This window comes from Centroberyx affinis, unplaced genomic scaffold (assembly GCF_046629955.1).
Source record: "Centroberyx affinis isolate AG114_WGS23_722 - 3 ecotype Tasmania unplaced genomic scaffold, CSIRO-AGI_Caff_v1 ptg002960l_1, whole genome shotgun sequence".
Taxonomy (NCBI): Eukaryota; Metazoa; Chordata; class Actinopteri; order Beryciformes; family Berycidae; genus Centroberyx; species Centroberyx affinis.
The window spans coordinates 30,594-43,246 of record NW_027281073.1 but is presented as its reverse complement, the minus strand read 5'-3'; the positions used below and the strand labels follow the sequence as shown (position 1 = coordinate 43,246).

The window sequence follows — 12,653 nt, the reverse complement described above, 5'->3', positions numbered from 1 at the left end:
AAGGACATTGATGGAGGCCAATTAAGTTCATTTTTTCAGTGTACCTTCTCCTCTGTTGGAGGCAGTGTCCTGAAATAATTATTTGAGAGACTTGTTTGTTAGTGATATTGTTTTCCCCACGGTGGGCGTGGCTTTCGAAGTATGACGCGCTCCGCAGTGTCTCCATAAGTGACATAAGTAACCCATTGTTCATGAAAGGCAATTTTACACAAAATGCCAAATTTAATAGTTGAGATTGAGAGAAAGTAAACGTCGCCTTTGATTTTCTTCAAAGCGCATGCAGCCCTCTTGGTTTCATAACGATGCTGCAACCCGAGCCCACGCCTACGTCAGCTGCTGAGGAAAAGGCGTTGTTGGAAATTATTGATTGTGTTGGAAAGCATGCATGGACTCACTGTTAGTGTGTCGGCGTCTCCGAATGAATGGACAAAGTCTGTTTTAGCCAAACTGAATAAAAATACCCGCCCTGTACGCCAAATCTGTCCGATCTGGTGCACTGCAGTGATGCTGGCTTTACGGGAGAGGACCCGATAAGATCTGTCGTGATTAGTGAGTAATGTTTGTAATGTAGAGAGAGGGATACAGTCCACAGATCTTTACATTTATGATGTTAACGCTTTTTTAGTTCCCAAGTCTCTGAAAGTCTCTCTCACTGCTAGGGTCGCAGTGCCACCAAAGCGCTTGAGAAAAAAACATCAAACCACATTCCTTGTATTGTTCCCCTTTTATTGTTGTTGGCAAAATTGTGATTTTCTGAATTATTTCAAGTTAGGCATAGGCCCACCCTCCTCCTCCTCCTCCCATTCCAGTTTGAGATCTTTTTTCAGCCAGACTCTCATGTTGAATGGCGGTTTGCTATTTGTCAAACTTTGCTCTCACTGACTCTCAGCCCTGCAGCCTCCACTGTGTTTCGCTCAAATGTGTTAGACTGAGAGCAGAGTGGCAAACTGTAATATTGTCACATGCTGGCATGGCAGCAGACGCCAGACTGATCCGTTCCGAGCCAAGAGCCACAATCGAAAAGCTGTGTGCAAAAAAATCTTGACTTTGGCTGCCTGACTAAGGGGGCCGGTTGCAGCCACCCACCCCACTGAGTTGGCACACCAGTCAACAACACATCCCGCTGTCTGCCTCATGATTCTCTTTGCACTCAACAGAAAATGTGAGAGCCAAACCTCTCTCCCTTTCTGCCTCTCTCCCTCCCTCTCCATTCATTCAGCACCTTGTAAGTTGGCCTACATGATATCATACTTAAGTGGTGAACACTGACCAGGGCAAAATATGGGACTGTACTGTTTTAATGGTGGGCTTTTCGTCTAGGGGAGAGCGGGGCATGTTGTCACACTTTTTACTCACTGGTGTATTTCTCAGTAGTGCCTTACTACTAAGATACAACGTATATTTTTCTACATTAAGGTCTAAAAAATGGCACTTTTACATTTTGAATAATGTACTGGAAGAAAAAGTGATGAAATAACACTTGACAACTTGTGACAACTTACCCCATGTCAGGGCAAGTCTTCTCACATGACGGGGCATGTGTGCTATGTTAGTGCACAAAATTCAATTTCCTCTGAAATATACAGTATATACAATAATAGCATGAAAAACATACTCTTGCATTGAAAACAACATACCTCATTTCAGAAATCGACACCCACCACCCACCAGGTAAAATAACCCGTCCCTCACCTATCCTGGGATGCTCAAACATAAACTCTGATGCAATTTCTTACAGTATGATATGTTAATGTACATTAAATATATACACATTTAATTTGATGTTTTATTATGTAAAATGGCTTTATAGTCACTTAAAGAAAACAGTAATAATAGTAATCTGCCTCTGTGACTGTATGTGAGTCTGGTCCAGCAGAGAGGCCACTTGCTACACAAGCCAAAGGTTTGTGGGTGCAAGTACCAAAAGCACATTTATTCAGAAAAGAATGAATGTAAAGCTAATGAATGTAAGCTTCTAATCAAAAAAAGGATTTGGATAGTTATGTCCCAAAATCAATGTGACAACATGCCCCACCCAGGCTTTCCAGACAAAGGTCCCTTCCCTGAGCTTCACTACACCATTCAAATTTATTATCAGGTTACAGCTGACCCTTGCTTTTATATGTCACAATGTATAATTATTTTGATTCCTTTATGAGAAAAAAATGAGAAGAAAAACATTAAGATTTTCATTATTTACTTTCAGGTATACAAATTGCTTTTATGTTAGAGTGTTGTGACTTAGACTGTTGTATTCAACATAGGTATCCTCTTATTGCGAAATTAAACATTTTTGTAATTGGACTTTTGGCTCTAAAATATTTTGTTTCAGAAATAAAGCCAGAGAGACAATTTACTCACGTGACAACTTACCCCGCTCTCCCCTACTTCAGTTAGTGACTTCCTACATTTCCTAGAATGCCTTTCGACAACCCCAAGAGAATGGGCATGAACTTGTTGCATTTAGCTGTGAGTTACGTGTGAGTGGACAGAGCAATAGCGATAGTGGACTGAGAGTTTTTCCAGTCCAGAAAAAGTGATAGTTGCACTCCTCACCCAAAACTCAACATGTCTTGTGGCTGCATTGCATTCTGGTCTATTGAGGCAACTGTTAATGGAGAAATTGGTCTGTTCTACGATGGATTTCTCCCTGTATCATTGGTGAATGTTGGTGCAAAATGGTGAGACTAGAAAGAAGCCCTTGCTGTTTGATTCTGAGGGACTGACACCAAAACCTGATGTGTACTGTTGATGTTTTAGATTGATGAACTTTATAAAAAAAAAAAAAAAAAAAAAAACACCACTAAACAACAAAACGGACCCAGAAATGCAAAGTACACCACCAATCGATGTTTTAGGGTGGATTTTGGTAGTGAACGCACCTTTAATATGGGTCTTGTGCATATAGTGATGTAGCCGCAGTGTTCACAACCCCACAGGTTTTGAAAAATACTACATCCACTGGCACAGAAATTAATTTGCTTATGCATTTCTGAGGCAGACACACAAACCCCACAGCACCCGTCAGCCCCCATATCCTCTCTTTGAAGTGATACACACACATCCATACACAAACACACCTCATTAGTTCTGTAGTGGCAGCGGACTGGGAGACCCTGTGGGTGGGTGGAATTCCATAGGGAGGTGTGAGTCAGTCATGTGGGTGGCTTGCTCTGTTAAAGCCCAAGAGCTTTGACTGGTGGAAGATGATGGACATGATTATCTAACCATAAATCCTCTACATTTAAAGCATATCGCGACATGTATTACCCTAGTTGTATTAATCTGTTGGGTTTTTTTTTCCTCTGGTGTTTCGCTGTTTGCCCTATGGAGCTCAATGTTGGGATGACGTCACATGGAGGGTGAAGGGAAGCATTAGATAATATGACATGATGTAACACTTTATTGTTCCCTGTCAGGGTATTCCCTCCCTCCACAGAGAGGTCAGAGGTCAGGGTCAGCTTCAGGACAGCGCGTCTGGAGCTGGATTCAGTGTCTTGCTAAAGGACACTTCTTGGTACAAGCAAAAGCCATGTCACAAATGACATTTGATTCACAAATGCAGATTCAACAATTTATATGACATTTCTGGCTCTGAAAATATGATCAATATGCTAATGAACATATGCTCCAAAAATATGAATGTATCTTTTTTTTAGTTTGGTAACTTTCATGAAAACCTGTTGGACTCTTTTCATGAAATACCAAAGTGTTTGTTTGCAGATGGTCAAAATTATTTGTATTTCTTATTTTTCTTCATACTATCTCATATATTTCTGAATATTGAATGTGAATTCACTCCATATAGTGACACAGTGGCTTGAACCTGAATTCTCCAGTCAAAGGACTATCTCCCTCACTGTGCCACCCTGCTGACAGACAGATGGCTGAAACTAAAAATGGAATATCCGCTGTCATGCTATTGTTTATTGTTATTATTATTCTTTGTGAGGATTGTTTGCGGTCGGAAATTATGGTAAGCTCAAGGTCCAAAGTCAGTATAAAAGGTGAAAAAGTTTATCTTCACTGATCAACAGTTCCAAGTCCTGATTGAACCAGCGAGAATTTCATGGGCTGAGTGATGTGATGTGGCTCCACCTGCTGGATGCTGGAGTCATTGATTGTAAGCAGTAATGATGTAAACACTGAATGACTTTTGGGGACTCAACAGCTTAAAACATTCATTCATTTTTCCATTTCACTAGCAATGGCCCTAGACTTCCAGTGGCATGTGGCTTTTGATTGAACTTGTGTGGTCCTCTTCATGTAGGACATCAACATGTAAACCAGCATGCAACCCTGCTACCAGAACCAAATCAAAGTCAGCCAGTACCAAATATGATTGACTGCTCTACCAGCGTGCTTCCATCATACTCATACTGAACTGAACTCTGCAGTGGGAAGAAATAGAAGTGATTATGACTCATTGTTACCGTCAGTCCTTTGAATAGACACTGTGGGTGGTTTGAGGGTTAGGGTTGAGACTCACTGAGCGATCACAGAGGAGTTATGTGCTTTTGTTTAGAGTGGTTAGCATCAGTTTAGGTGTTAAAGATCCAGTGCAGTGAATTCAACTCTGTCGGAAAGGTTTGATGTTGATTTGTTTGATTGGTTAGATGGTACAAAGCTTGAAGGACTGTGAACTGACAGACTATAGGACACCTGATTAACTATGCATACTATTGACCAATCAGAGCATTCATTAAAACCTGGATGTAGGTGATTTACACCAGAAAGTAGATTGGAATTCTAAATCTGTCTCAAACGGCGTTAGTCAAATTTCCACAATGCTGACAGCTATAATAATTTGGGTAACTTTATATCAACAGGTTCTTTGTTGGACTGGATATTGAAATTATTTCTAGACAATAACCCAACTTAGCAGCATGATAACTCAAATGTGTTGTGCTAAAATGTACAAGCAGATCTGTCAAAAGGAACACAATCCATGCATATAACTGGAGGATGAAAATGCATGTAGGGCTTTAAGAACCTGTCAGTACACATGCATAATCACATGTACACGGCTGACTGTGACAGAGGGCCCCATTAACCCCATTACCGCCCAATGCTTGGGACACGGGAGAGGAGAGTGGTGTCACGGATGCGTCAGCGGAGGACTGGAACAGCACACACGTCCTGGTTTTTCATTGGACCCCTGTGTGTTTGATGCAGTCATCTTTTTTATTCGCGAATGCCAACGTTTAGCACCGCCAGTCACCTGCTTCGCTCAGTGATGTCAAGGGACAAATGATACACGAGTGTGGAGGGAGCAGTAGGGAAGGAAGTCATCAATATCTGGTGATGTCATTTATACGTGCCCATGGTGAACTAAACCAAAGGTGAAGGGAACAACGGGCTCACAGAGATCACATTGAAATCCAGTGATAGATTTGAATGATAGGCACAGACATCCATACAGTATCACTATGCTGTGTACTGCTTCTGTTCTTTGTTTTTCAATACACAAAGATATTTTCAAAAATCCCAGGCTGTTTTGCAGAATACTTGCCAGATTGTAGTAGAGACATATTTTATAGCTTTGCTGCATTTTTTTCTTCATTGAATGTAATGATTTGTTTAGCCAAGAGTGTCACATTTTGTATGTACTGTAGGTTAAAGCTGACTCAAAGTAAACCCTGATATACACCTACAGCATATCCGCTATTGTTTGAACTCCCAAATCTGAATGAGCAAACCTTCGACCAGTGTGTTATTGCATTACATAACTGCAGTCAACAACACACACACACAGCAGATGATTCACACCGAGCTATTGTTGTAGCTTACAGTAATAATGAAGCAATAAACGAGGATTACTCAATATAGAGACTGTGTCAAAATGCCCCATGGAGTGAAAGGAAACACATTTCCTGACTCAGTCATGAAAACTGGAATGAAAGATCAGTCCACTTCGGATGGCAGCCCACCTACAAAGCAGTTTCATTGTTCGTGGGATGGCAGTTACAAAGACCCCCTTCCAAGCTTAATTCCCTTTCAATTCTACTCCAGGATAAGGGGTTATGGAACAAGTCAGCAAACATAACCAGAGGCAACGCCGACACACATGCGTGTGTGTGAACACTCAGACACACACAGGCTGCAGTTCCCAGGTTTAAACTAAGCTAAGCAGCACTGCCAAGCCACTAAAACGATTGTACGTGTATAGGGTACAAATAAATACCCAAGTGCGGGGGAACAACAGGTGTACATTAGAGGGTACTGCCCAGTGACAAGCCATTGTACTCTTAAAAGGTACAATCCAATACTATTGTTTGAGAGTGTATGGGAGGGAGTAGATGACTTGATGTGACTTCTCTCTCCTACACAATCCTTTCTTTTCTCGCGCTCTCCCTCGCACATAAAGAATGCGAGGTCTGGCTTTATTTCTGGTCTGGAATCAATAAGCATTCATCGCAGTACTCAAAACACAAGAGACTGGATCTATGGCGCTGCCCTGAGTGGGTACAAACCACAACAAGAACGAGGAACGGACCACAGGGGAAAATGCAGCTCGGTGGAAAATAACTTTAATAAAACTCCTATGAAAACAAAAAACCAGCGAAACAATAAAAGCCTGTACATTTGACAATATCCAGTGTCTGAGAGACATTTGAAGGCTAGCGGTGCGAAATACAGCAGCATCACACATAAACCCACAGTGACGACCATTATAGGCTTAGGCTTGGGCCCAAGGGTTCATATACTAATATATACGGTTCGTATACTCATTTACGGATATTGCACAAAAATCAAACACAGATGCAGATGCCGGAGGAGCACCTTATGTCGAAACCAGGAAGTAGCTTCGCATCGCAGTGTAACCCCCCCCCTAATGATAAATCCCTCCCAGACCGGCCCCCAGACTCCACCCACACCTGCTCTTATAAAAACAAATACACTTAAAAAGAGAGCGGCACATATTTTGCACGGACATTCAATTTTGGAACACATAATTAAAAACACAGTATAAACAACAAAAGAACTAAACGTTTTGCTTTTTTGTTTTGGTCCTAAAAAGGCATGTTATATGCTTCAGTTACTTCTCAGTGAGTTTATTCGTCAGGGTGGTTAGCGTGAGTCGGATGGCGCTTTGAAAGGCCGACATCCTCAGGCGAGGCCTTATTTAAGACAAGAAGTTCATGGGGTAGTGAAAATAACTCGCAGGAGATATTCAAAATGACCCTTTGTCCAACAATGCTCTTGATTTGATAATGAAAGAAAAAAAAAAAAAAAAAAGGAAAAATACACATTGTCATTTCAAAATTAAAAAAATAAAGCAACAAAAAAATAAAGTTTTTAGTTCATTAAAAAAAGATTTTAAAACATTTAAAATCTCTCATATATATCTCTTTCTCGAAAAGCTTCCAGTGTCCGCTTGGCCTCTTTGCTTCCGACATCAGACCACCAGGCTCAGGGCGTCTTTTTCCTCCGATATGTCTCTCTCTTTCGCCACTCTTTTTTTCTTTGTGGAGTAGTAAAGTAGTCTGGCACATAGAAATTCTCAGGATAAAATCTTAAGTGGCAAAAAACAAACAAAAAACAAACAAAAACAAAATACAATCTTCCCGCAGGTTTGAGGCACACGTTCATGAGGAGGCATCGCGGGAACGAGACTTGTTAAGATGCACTTCCCGCGGGCTTTGTGCACATTGTGGTGTGATGCCATTTTAAGACATGGGGAGGGGGGGGCGAGACGTCTTTTAAAACCGTTTGGGGGCGGAGCCTCTTGGTGGTGCTGTGCAGTCAAAGCCAAACCCGTGCGGCCCTTTCCGAGTCCAGACAAGCCAAAAACTGTTCCATCCGATGTGAGCAAACGCCCCAAACACACCCTTTTCCCCTAATCAGTGGGTCAGTGGGTCGGCCCGCTCCATCCACGCAGTTCATTTCTGGAGGTTTGGTGCAGGGTGGCTGGGTGGGTGTTCAATTCCCTTCCTTTGGCTGTGCGCTCTGTCTCCGACTGTGCCTGTGCAAAACATGCAACCACTTAGCCCACCGCGATTCCGCAGAATTGTCACGAGGCCTTGAATTTGGATTTTTTTTTTGGAGGCACCATGCCAGAGCGATGTAAGGTGAGGAGGAGTAAGTACGGGAGCAGAGCAACTGAACGCTTAGGAGAGTGGATTTACACTGTGTGTGTGTGTGTGTATATATGCACGCATGTGCATCAGTTCATGTTTGGGATAGTCTGCTAGATTCCCTTCTTTAAATACGGGTGGTTGTCTCCCTGTCTCCTTGGCACAGCCTGCCCCCCCCCACCGCCCCTTCTCCTCCACTCCCTCACTGTGTCCTTGCGACCCCTGGCCTGTAGGGGTCCCGGCTGCTCTAGGAGCGGTTGTCTTTGGCCACGTTGTGGGCCATCCAGTTGACTTTGGTGGTCCAGCTCTCTCGGAGGGCCTCGTCGAACTTCTGGCGGAACTGCTTCAGCGCCTCCTCGTCTGTCTTGCCCAGCGCCAGAGAGTCCTGCGGAGGGGGGGATTAATAATCAATCCTCTTATAACACCCAACCCACACATGACCTTATCTCTTTAAGGCAAATGCTAACGGTCATTACTGAGAAATTCTCATGGTCCACAAGGTGCAGATTGTAACACAGTATATTCTAGGTAAGTCATATATTTCCAAGAACAAAACATTTGAAATCTCCAAAACTCAACGTTGAGGCACCGAATATCAAGTCTTTGCTTTTACACTGATCTACATTCATATGCTGTATGTATGCAATCGGCGTGTGTGTGTGTGTGTGTGTGTGTGTGTGTGTGTGTGTGTGTGTGTGTGTGTGTGAGATACCTTTAGGTACTGGATGTCTTTGACGGAGGTGAGCTCAGGCAGTCCAGCAGTAAGCATGAGGGCAAACAGTGTGATGAAGAGGTTCCCATTCTTCCTCAGGATTAGGTAAGCCTCCTCGCAGTACTGACGGAAACTGACAGAGCGACATAGACACACACACAATAAATAATCTTTGCCATTTGCAGTGTACGCAGTTCTTTACATTTTCAACAGTGCCATGTGAAAGTACCCAGTTCCCATATTGTAACAATGGATATGAAAATATAATTAGGACAGTCCTTTAAATTACAGCTCCCTCTTTTCCATCATACAGTTAACTGGCTGGAGATGCCAGTCTCCCTTTACGTATGTTTAGTATTACAGTTATTAACTATCAACTTTACAGTCTGTTGGCAGCTATGACAGTCAAATATCTAAAAGCTGACATGGCTTATGTCAGTGGCAGATTTGACTCACCTCTGATTGAAAATAGCCTATGTGGTTGGAATATCAGAACTTGAATGAATGTACCATTCAAGTTCTGTGGTATGTACCCAAATAACTAGTTTTATTTCAGCTTAGCCATATTTGTAATGTAAAGAAAAAGCAGCCAAAAATAAATAAATAAATAAAAATCGATGGCCCCTATCAAGCGTGTCCATAGCAACCAGTGCAGCACTCACTTCATCACAGGTAATGTTATGTAACATTAACATCATCTGTTATCTAATTTGGTGTAGCTAATGCTGCCAAGGTAACATATTCAGCCATCTCTCGTTTCACGATGATAAACAATATTCCATTTCTAACGTTAGCCAAACATTTGCTACCAGTTATCAGCTCCACAGACTAACATTAGCTTCCAGCCAAACAGGTTGACATTTGTTACAGAGACATGGGGACAGCATTAATGAAGGTTCACATCGGTAGCCTGTCACGTCAGTTATATCCATAATAAACAAGGGCAGTGTGGAATATGCTAATGATCCTTTATGTCCTGTAGCAGGTGCGCTTGTTTCACGCACCTGGAAAGGTGAAACAGAGGTATCAGAAACAGGCAGGCAGACTGCACGTCATTATGACAAAATACGATCTTATCGCAAAACACCACATGTACATGCAACACAAATGTGACAGCCCATAATTTTGTCACTACTGTCAAAGCTGCAGCAGGCAGGCATTGTAATTTTGTTTGAATTAAGCAAAAGTAATCCCCATATACTGTAGGTTGTCCATAAATTCTTAAGATAATATGTGAGAATATCAGCAGTAGCCTATTAGTAGCACCATCACTCTGCTTTCAAGGTAAAAACAATAAAAAAAAAGTAAAAACGTAATAAATTTTGTGTTTCAGGCATCCGACTAATTGAGGCAAACTGTGGGGCAGGAGGGCTGTGGCCAATGTTCTCAATCCTGCCTCTGGCTCATGGGTAGAAGAGGGTGGAGGCGGTCACGTCAAGTTTTTTTTGTGCCTGTGCACACGTGACCTGTGCACAGGTACCCACTGTGTCAACACCTTCGTCTGCTGCTGACCTACTCCTCATCACACTGATGAAACTCTGCTTGGGGCTGACAAATCAAGACCTGGCAACTCGATTTGGATCAATCGAATGACACACGTTTCCCATCACACTCATCAAACACCGGGAAGATGACAATAGATAAGATACTTCTAGTGTGTTCAGCTCTGACTAACTTGAGGAAGCCTGTTGTGAGGTGATGAGTCAGACAGAAAAGACACTTGAAGATAAATCACAATGGAAAAATTTGCCTTTACTGTTTTTTTTTTTTTGTAAGTACTCCAAGTTCAGACTGTTACGCAAATTACACAATCTGCATATTGTATGAATTTAAACTATTCAAAATCAAATGTTCTGAACTATTTTTAATAAAATTAGTCTTTAACTACTCCACCAGGGTATTTCCACTTCCGCAAAATGATTTGTGTACTTTCTCCACCTCTGATCTCTAATCAGTACACAATGTACCACAGTTGACTAGGCCACATCTTCAACCCTAGAAACAAGTGATACACAGACTTGCACATGCAGCACTGCACCACTTTGTGCCTCTCTTTTTACATGCATGTTGTTGAGGCTACTTTAAACGTATTTTCCCGCTCATGTGTGCACATTCAGGACAGATGTATTTGTGGTAGAACTCATCTTTGCCTTTTGCCAATCCTCTGCGCTGCAGCTGACTTGCTGGATATGGCAACCTTGTCCATAGCACAAAAAAGGCAGTTTGCATGTCACATACAGCCATATGTCCCCGCACTTGGGCATAATATGAGTGCTTGTGCAGAAATCCCTACTTTTTGCTGCCTTATGCACAGATATAGTAGAAATTTTTGCAGAGTATTTAATCTCAAGTGGACATCATGACTTGCTGTCAGATGGGAAAGTTGAGTGTTTACACATAGCTCTACCTCCTTCACAATTTCTGTCATGTTTGCTTTCAGATTCTATGAACACATTCCTTACCTTCCTTGCAACCTTGTCATGCTCTGCCCCGCATTGCTGTGCACATGTTTGTTTGTGTGTGTGTAGCATGAATACTGCTGATAACGCTTGACAAACCTGCAGTGAACTTTAACACCTGACCAAACTGACTAGGAGTCAAGCGTCCCCTCCTCACACCAAACCAATCATTCATTACTCCTCATCTCTTATCTCACAGCTTGTTGTTCCCTGCTCTTCCTCCCTCGTTTCGCACAGTCTTTGATCCTCATCCATCTCCTGACTCCCTGCCTGGCTCCTACACTCAGAGGCTGAGTCTGCACCACTGTCAATACAAAGAACAGTAAACAGAGTGCAGTCTGGATTTGCCTCCTGAGCACACATGGACACAGAACTGAATGATCAGGCAGTTTGACAAACATAGGTAGAGACTTTTCTGTGTAGGTTACATGTTTCTGTAATCAGGACAAGATGCCACATCATTATTCTCATTTTCATTGAAAAACGTATTAAAATGATTATGGTGTGATTTTTGCGGGCATCTGTACCAAACAAAGATGTTTTCTTAAGTCTGTAGAATATGATGTGTAGGCCGGGACATCTCTGCAGCACGACAATATTTAATTTAAAATGGTATTTTGACACACATTTCGCCTTTAACAAATATTGCACCTCCTGCGATTTGAAAATTGCAGTAGGCCATATTGCGGTTTTGATACATATTTGATTAAATGTTGAGCCCTAGAAATCACTGATGAGAACTACATAAAACATATCCGATAGCCTAGCCTACCTACAAAAACAACTCAATTGCATACCCTGTCATGTAGGTGCAACGCCCACTGCAAACTAGCTTGTCTTAGCCATAACCCAAGCAGAATAGGTTCTCTGAAGGGCCTGGCTGGCTCTAATCTCTCCATAAACAACACATTTGTCTCATCTATTTGTCTCTTTATAAGTACAAAGTGTTTGTACTTTGCTACTGTAGAAGTAATTGTATGCATCCAGGCTTATATATGCTTTGATGGCCTCTTTGGTGAAGATGCACTTTCTTCAAGGTCCAGGTGCGACACAAGCTTTAGGTCTGGCGAAAATAAAGTTTGTCTTGTCCCTCTCTCTCTAATGGATCAGATACGCAACACAATTCTAGTTAATTTAGCTACATAACGCTCCTTGTCAATACCAGGGAGGGATCAATAGTACTTGCTCATCATTTTAAAGTCAGTTAGCCAAATTGGATTTTGACGGGGCATCAGATTTTACTGGCTGCGCTTTCAAATAGGGTCTATACCCAAATCCAACTATTTGACCACAACATGCCATCAAACATTGAGTGACAGGCCTATTAATATCAACACAATCAACTATGTCAAATGTAGTTACATTTTTAACAACCTAATCACACTATATGGAAAAAGCGAGCTG

General features: G+C 42.0%; 1 protein-coding gene across 3 annotated transcripts in view; it reads right to left on the bottom strand.

Moving 5' to 3' along the window:
• Nucleotides 1-6,520: 6,520 nt before the first annotated feature.
• pik3cb (phosphatidylinositol-4,5-bisphosphate 3-kinase, catalytic subunit beta) overlaps nt 6,521-12,653 on the bottom strand; it is a 28,366-nt gene continuing 22,233 nt past the window's right edge. For 2 of the 3 annotated variants that reach the window (XM_071536921.1, XM_071536922.1), the window contains exons 21-22: nt 8,791-8,923; nt 6,521-8,463 (exon numbers count right to left, since the gene is read on the bottom strand). In XM_071536921.1, the coding sequence (XP_071393022.1) occupies nt 8,326-8,463; nt 8,791-8,923 (271 nt within the window). In that variant the 3' untranslated portion in view covers nt 6,521-8,325. Of the gene's footprint in view, nt 8,464-8,790; nt 8,924-11,446; nt 11,554-12,653 lie in introns of all 3 variants that reach the window. The other variant, XR_011696216.1, reaches the window with a different exon arrangement.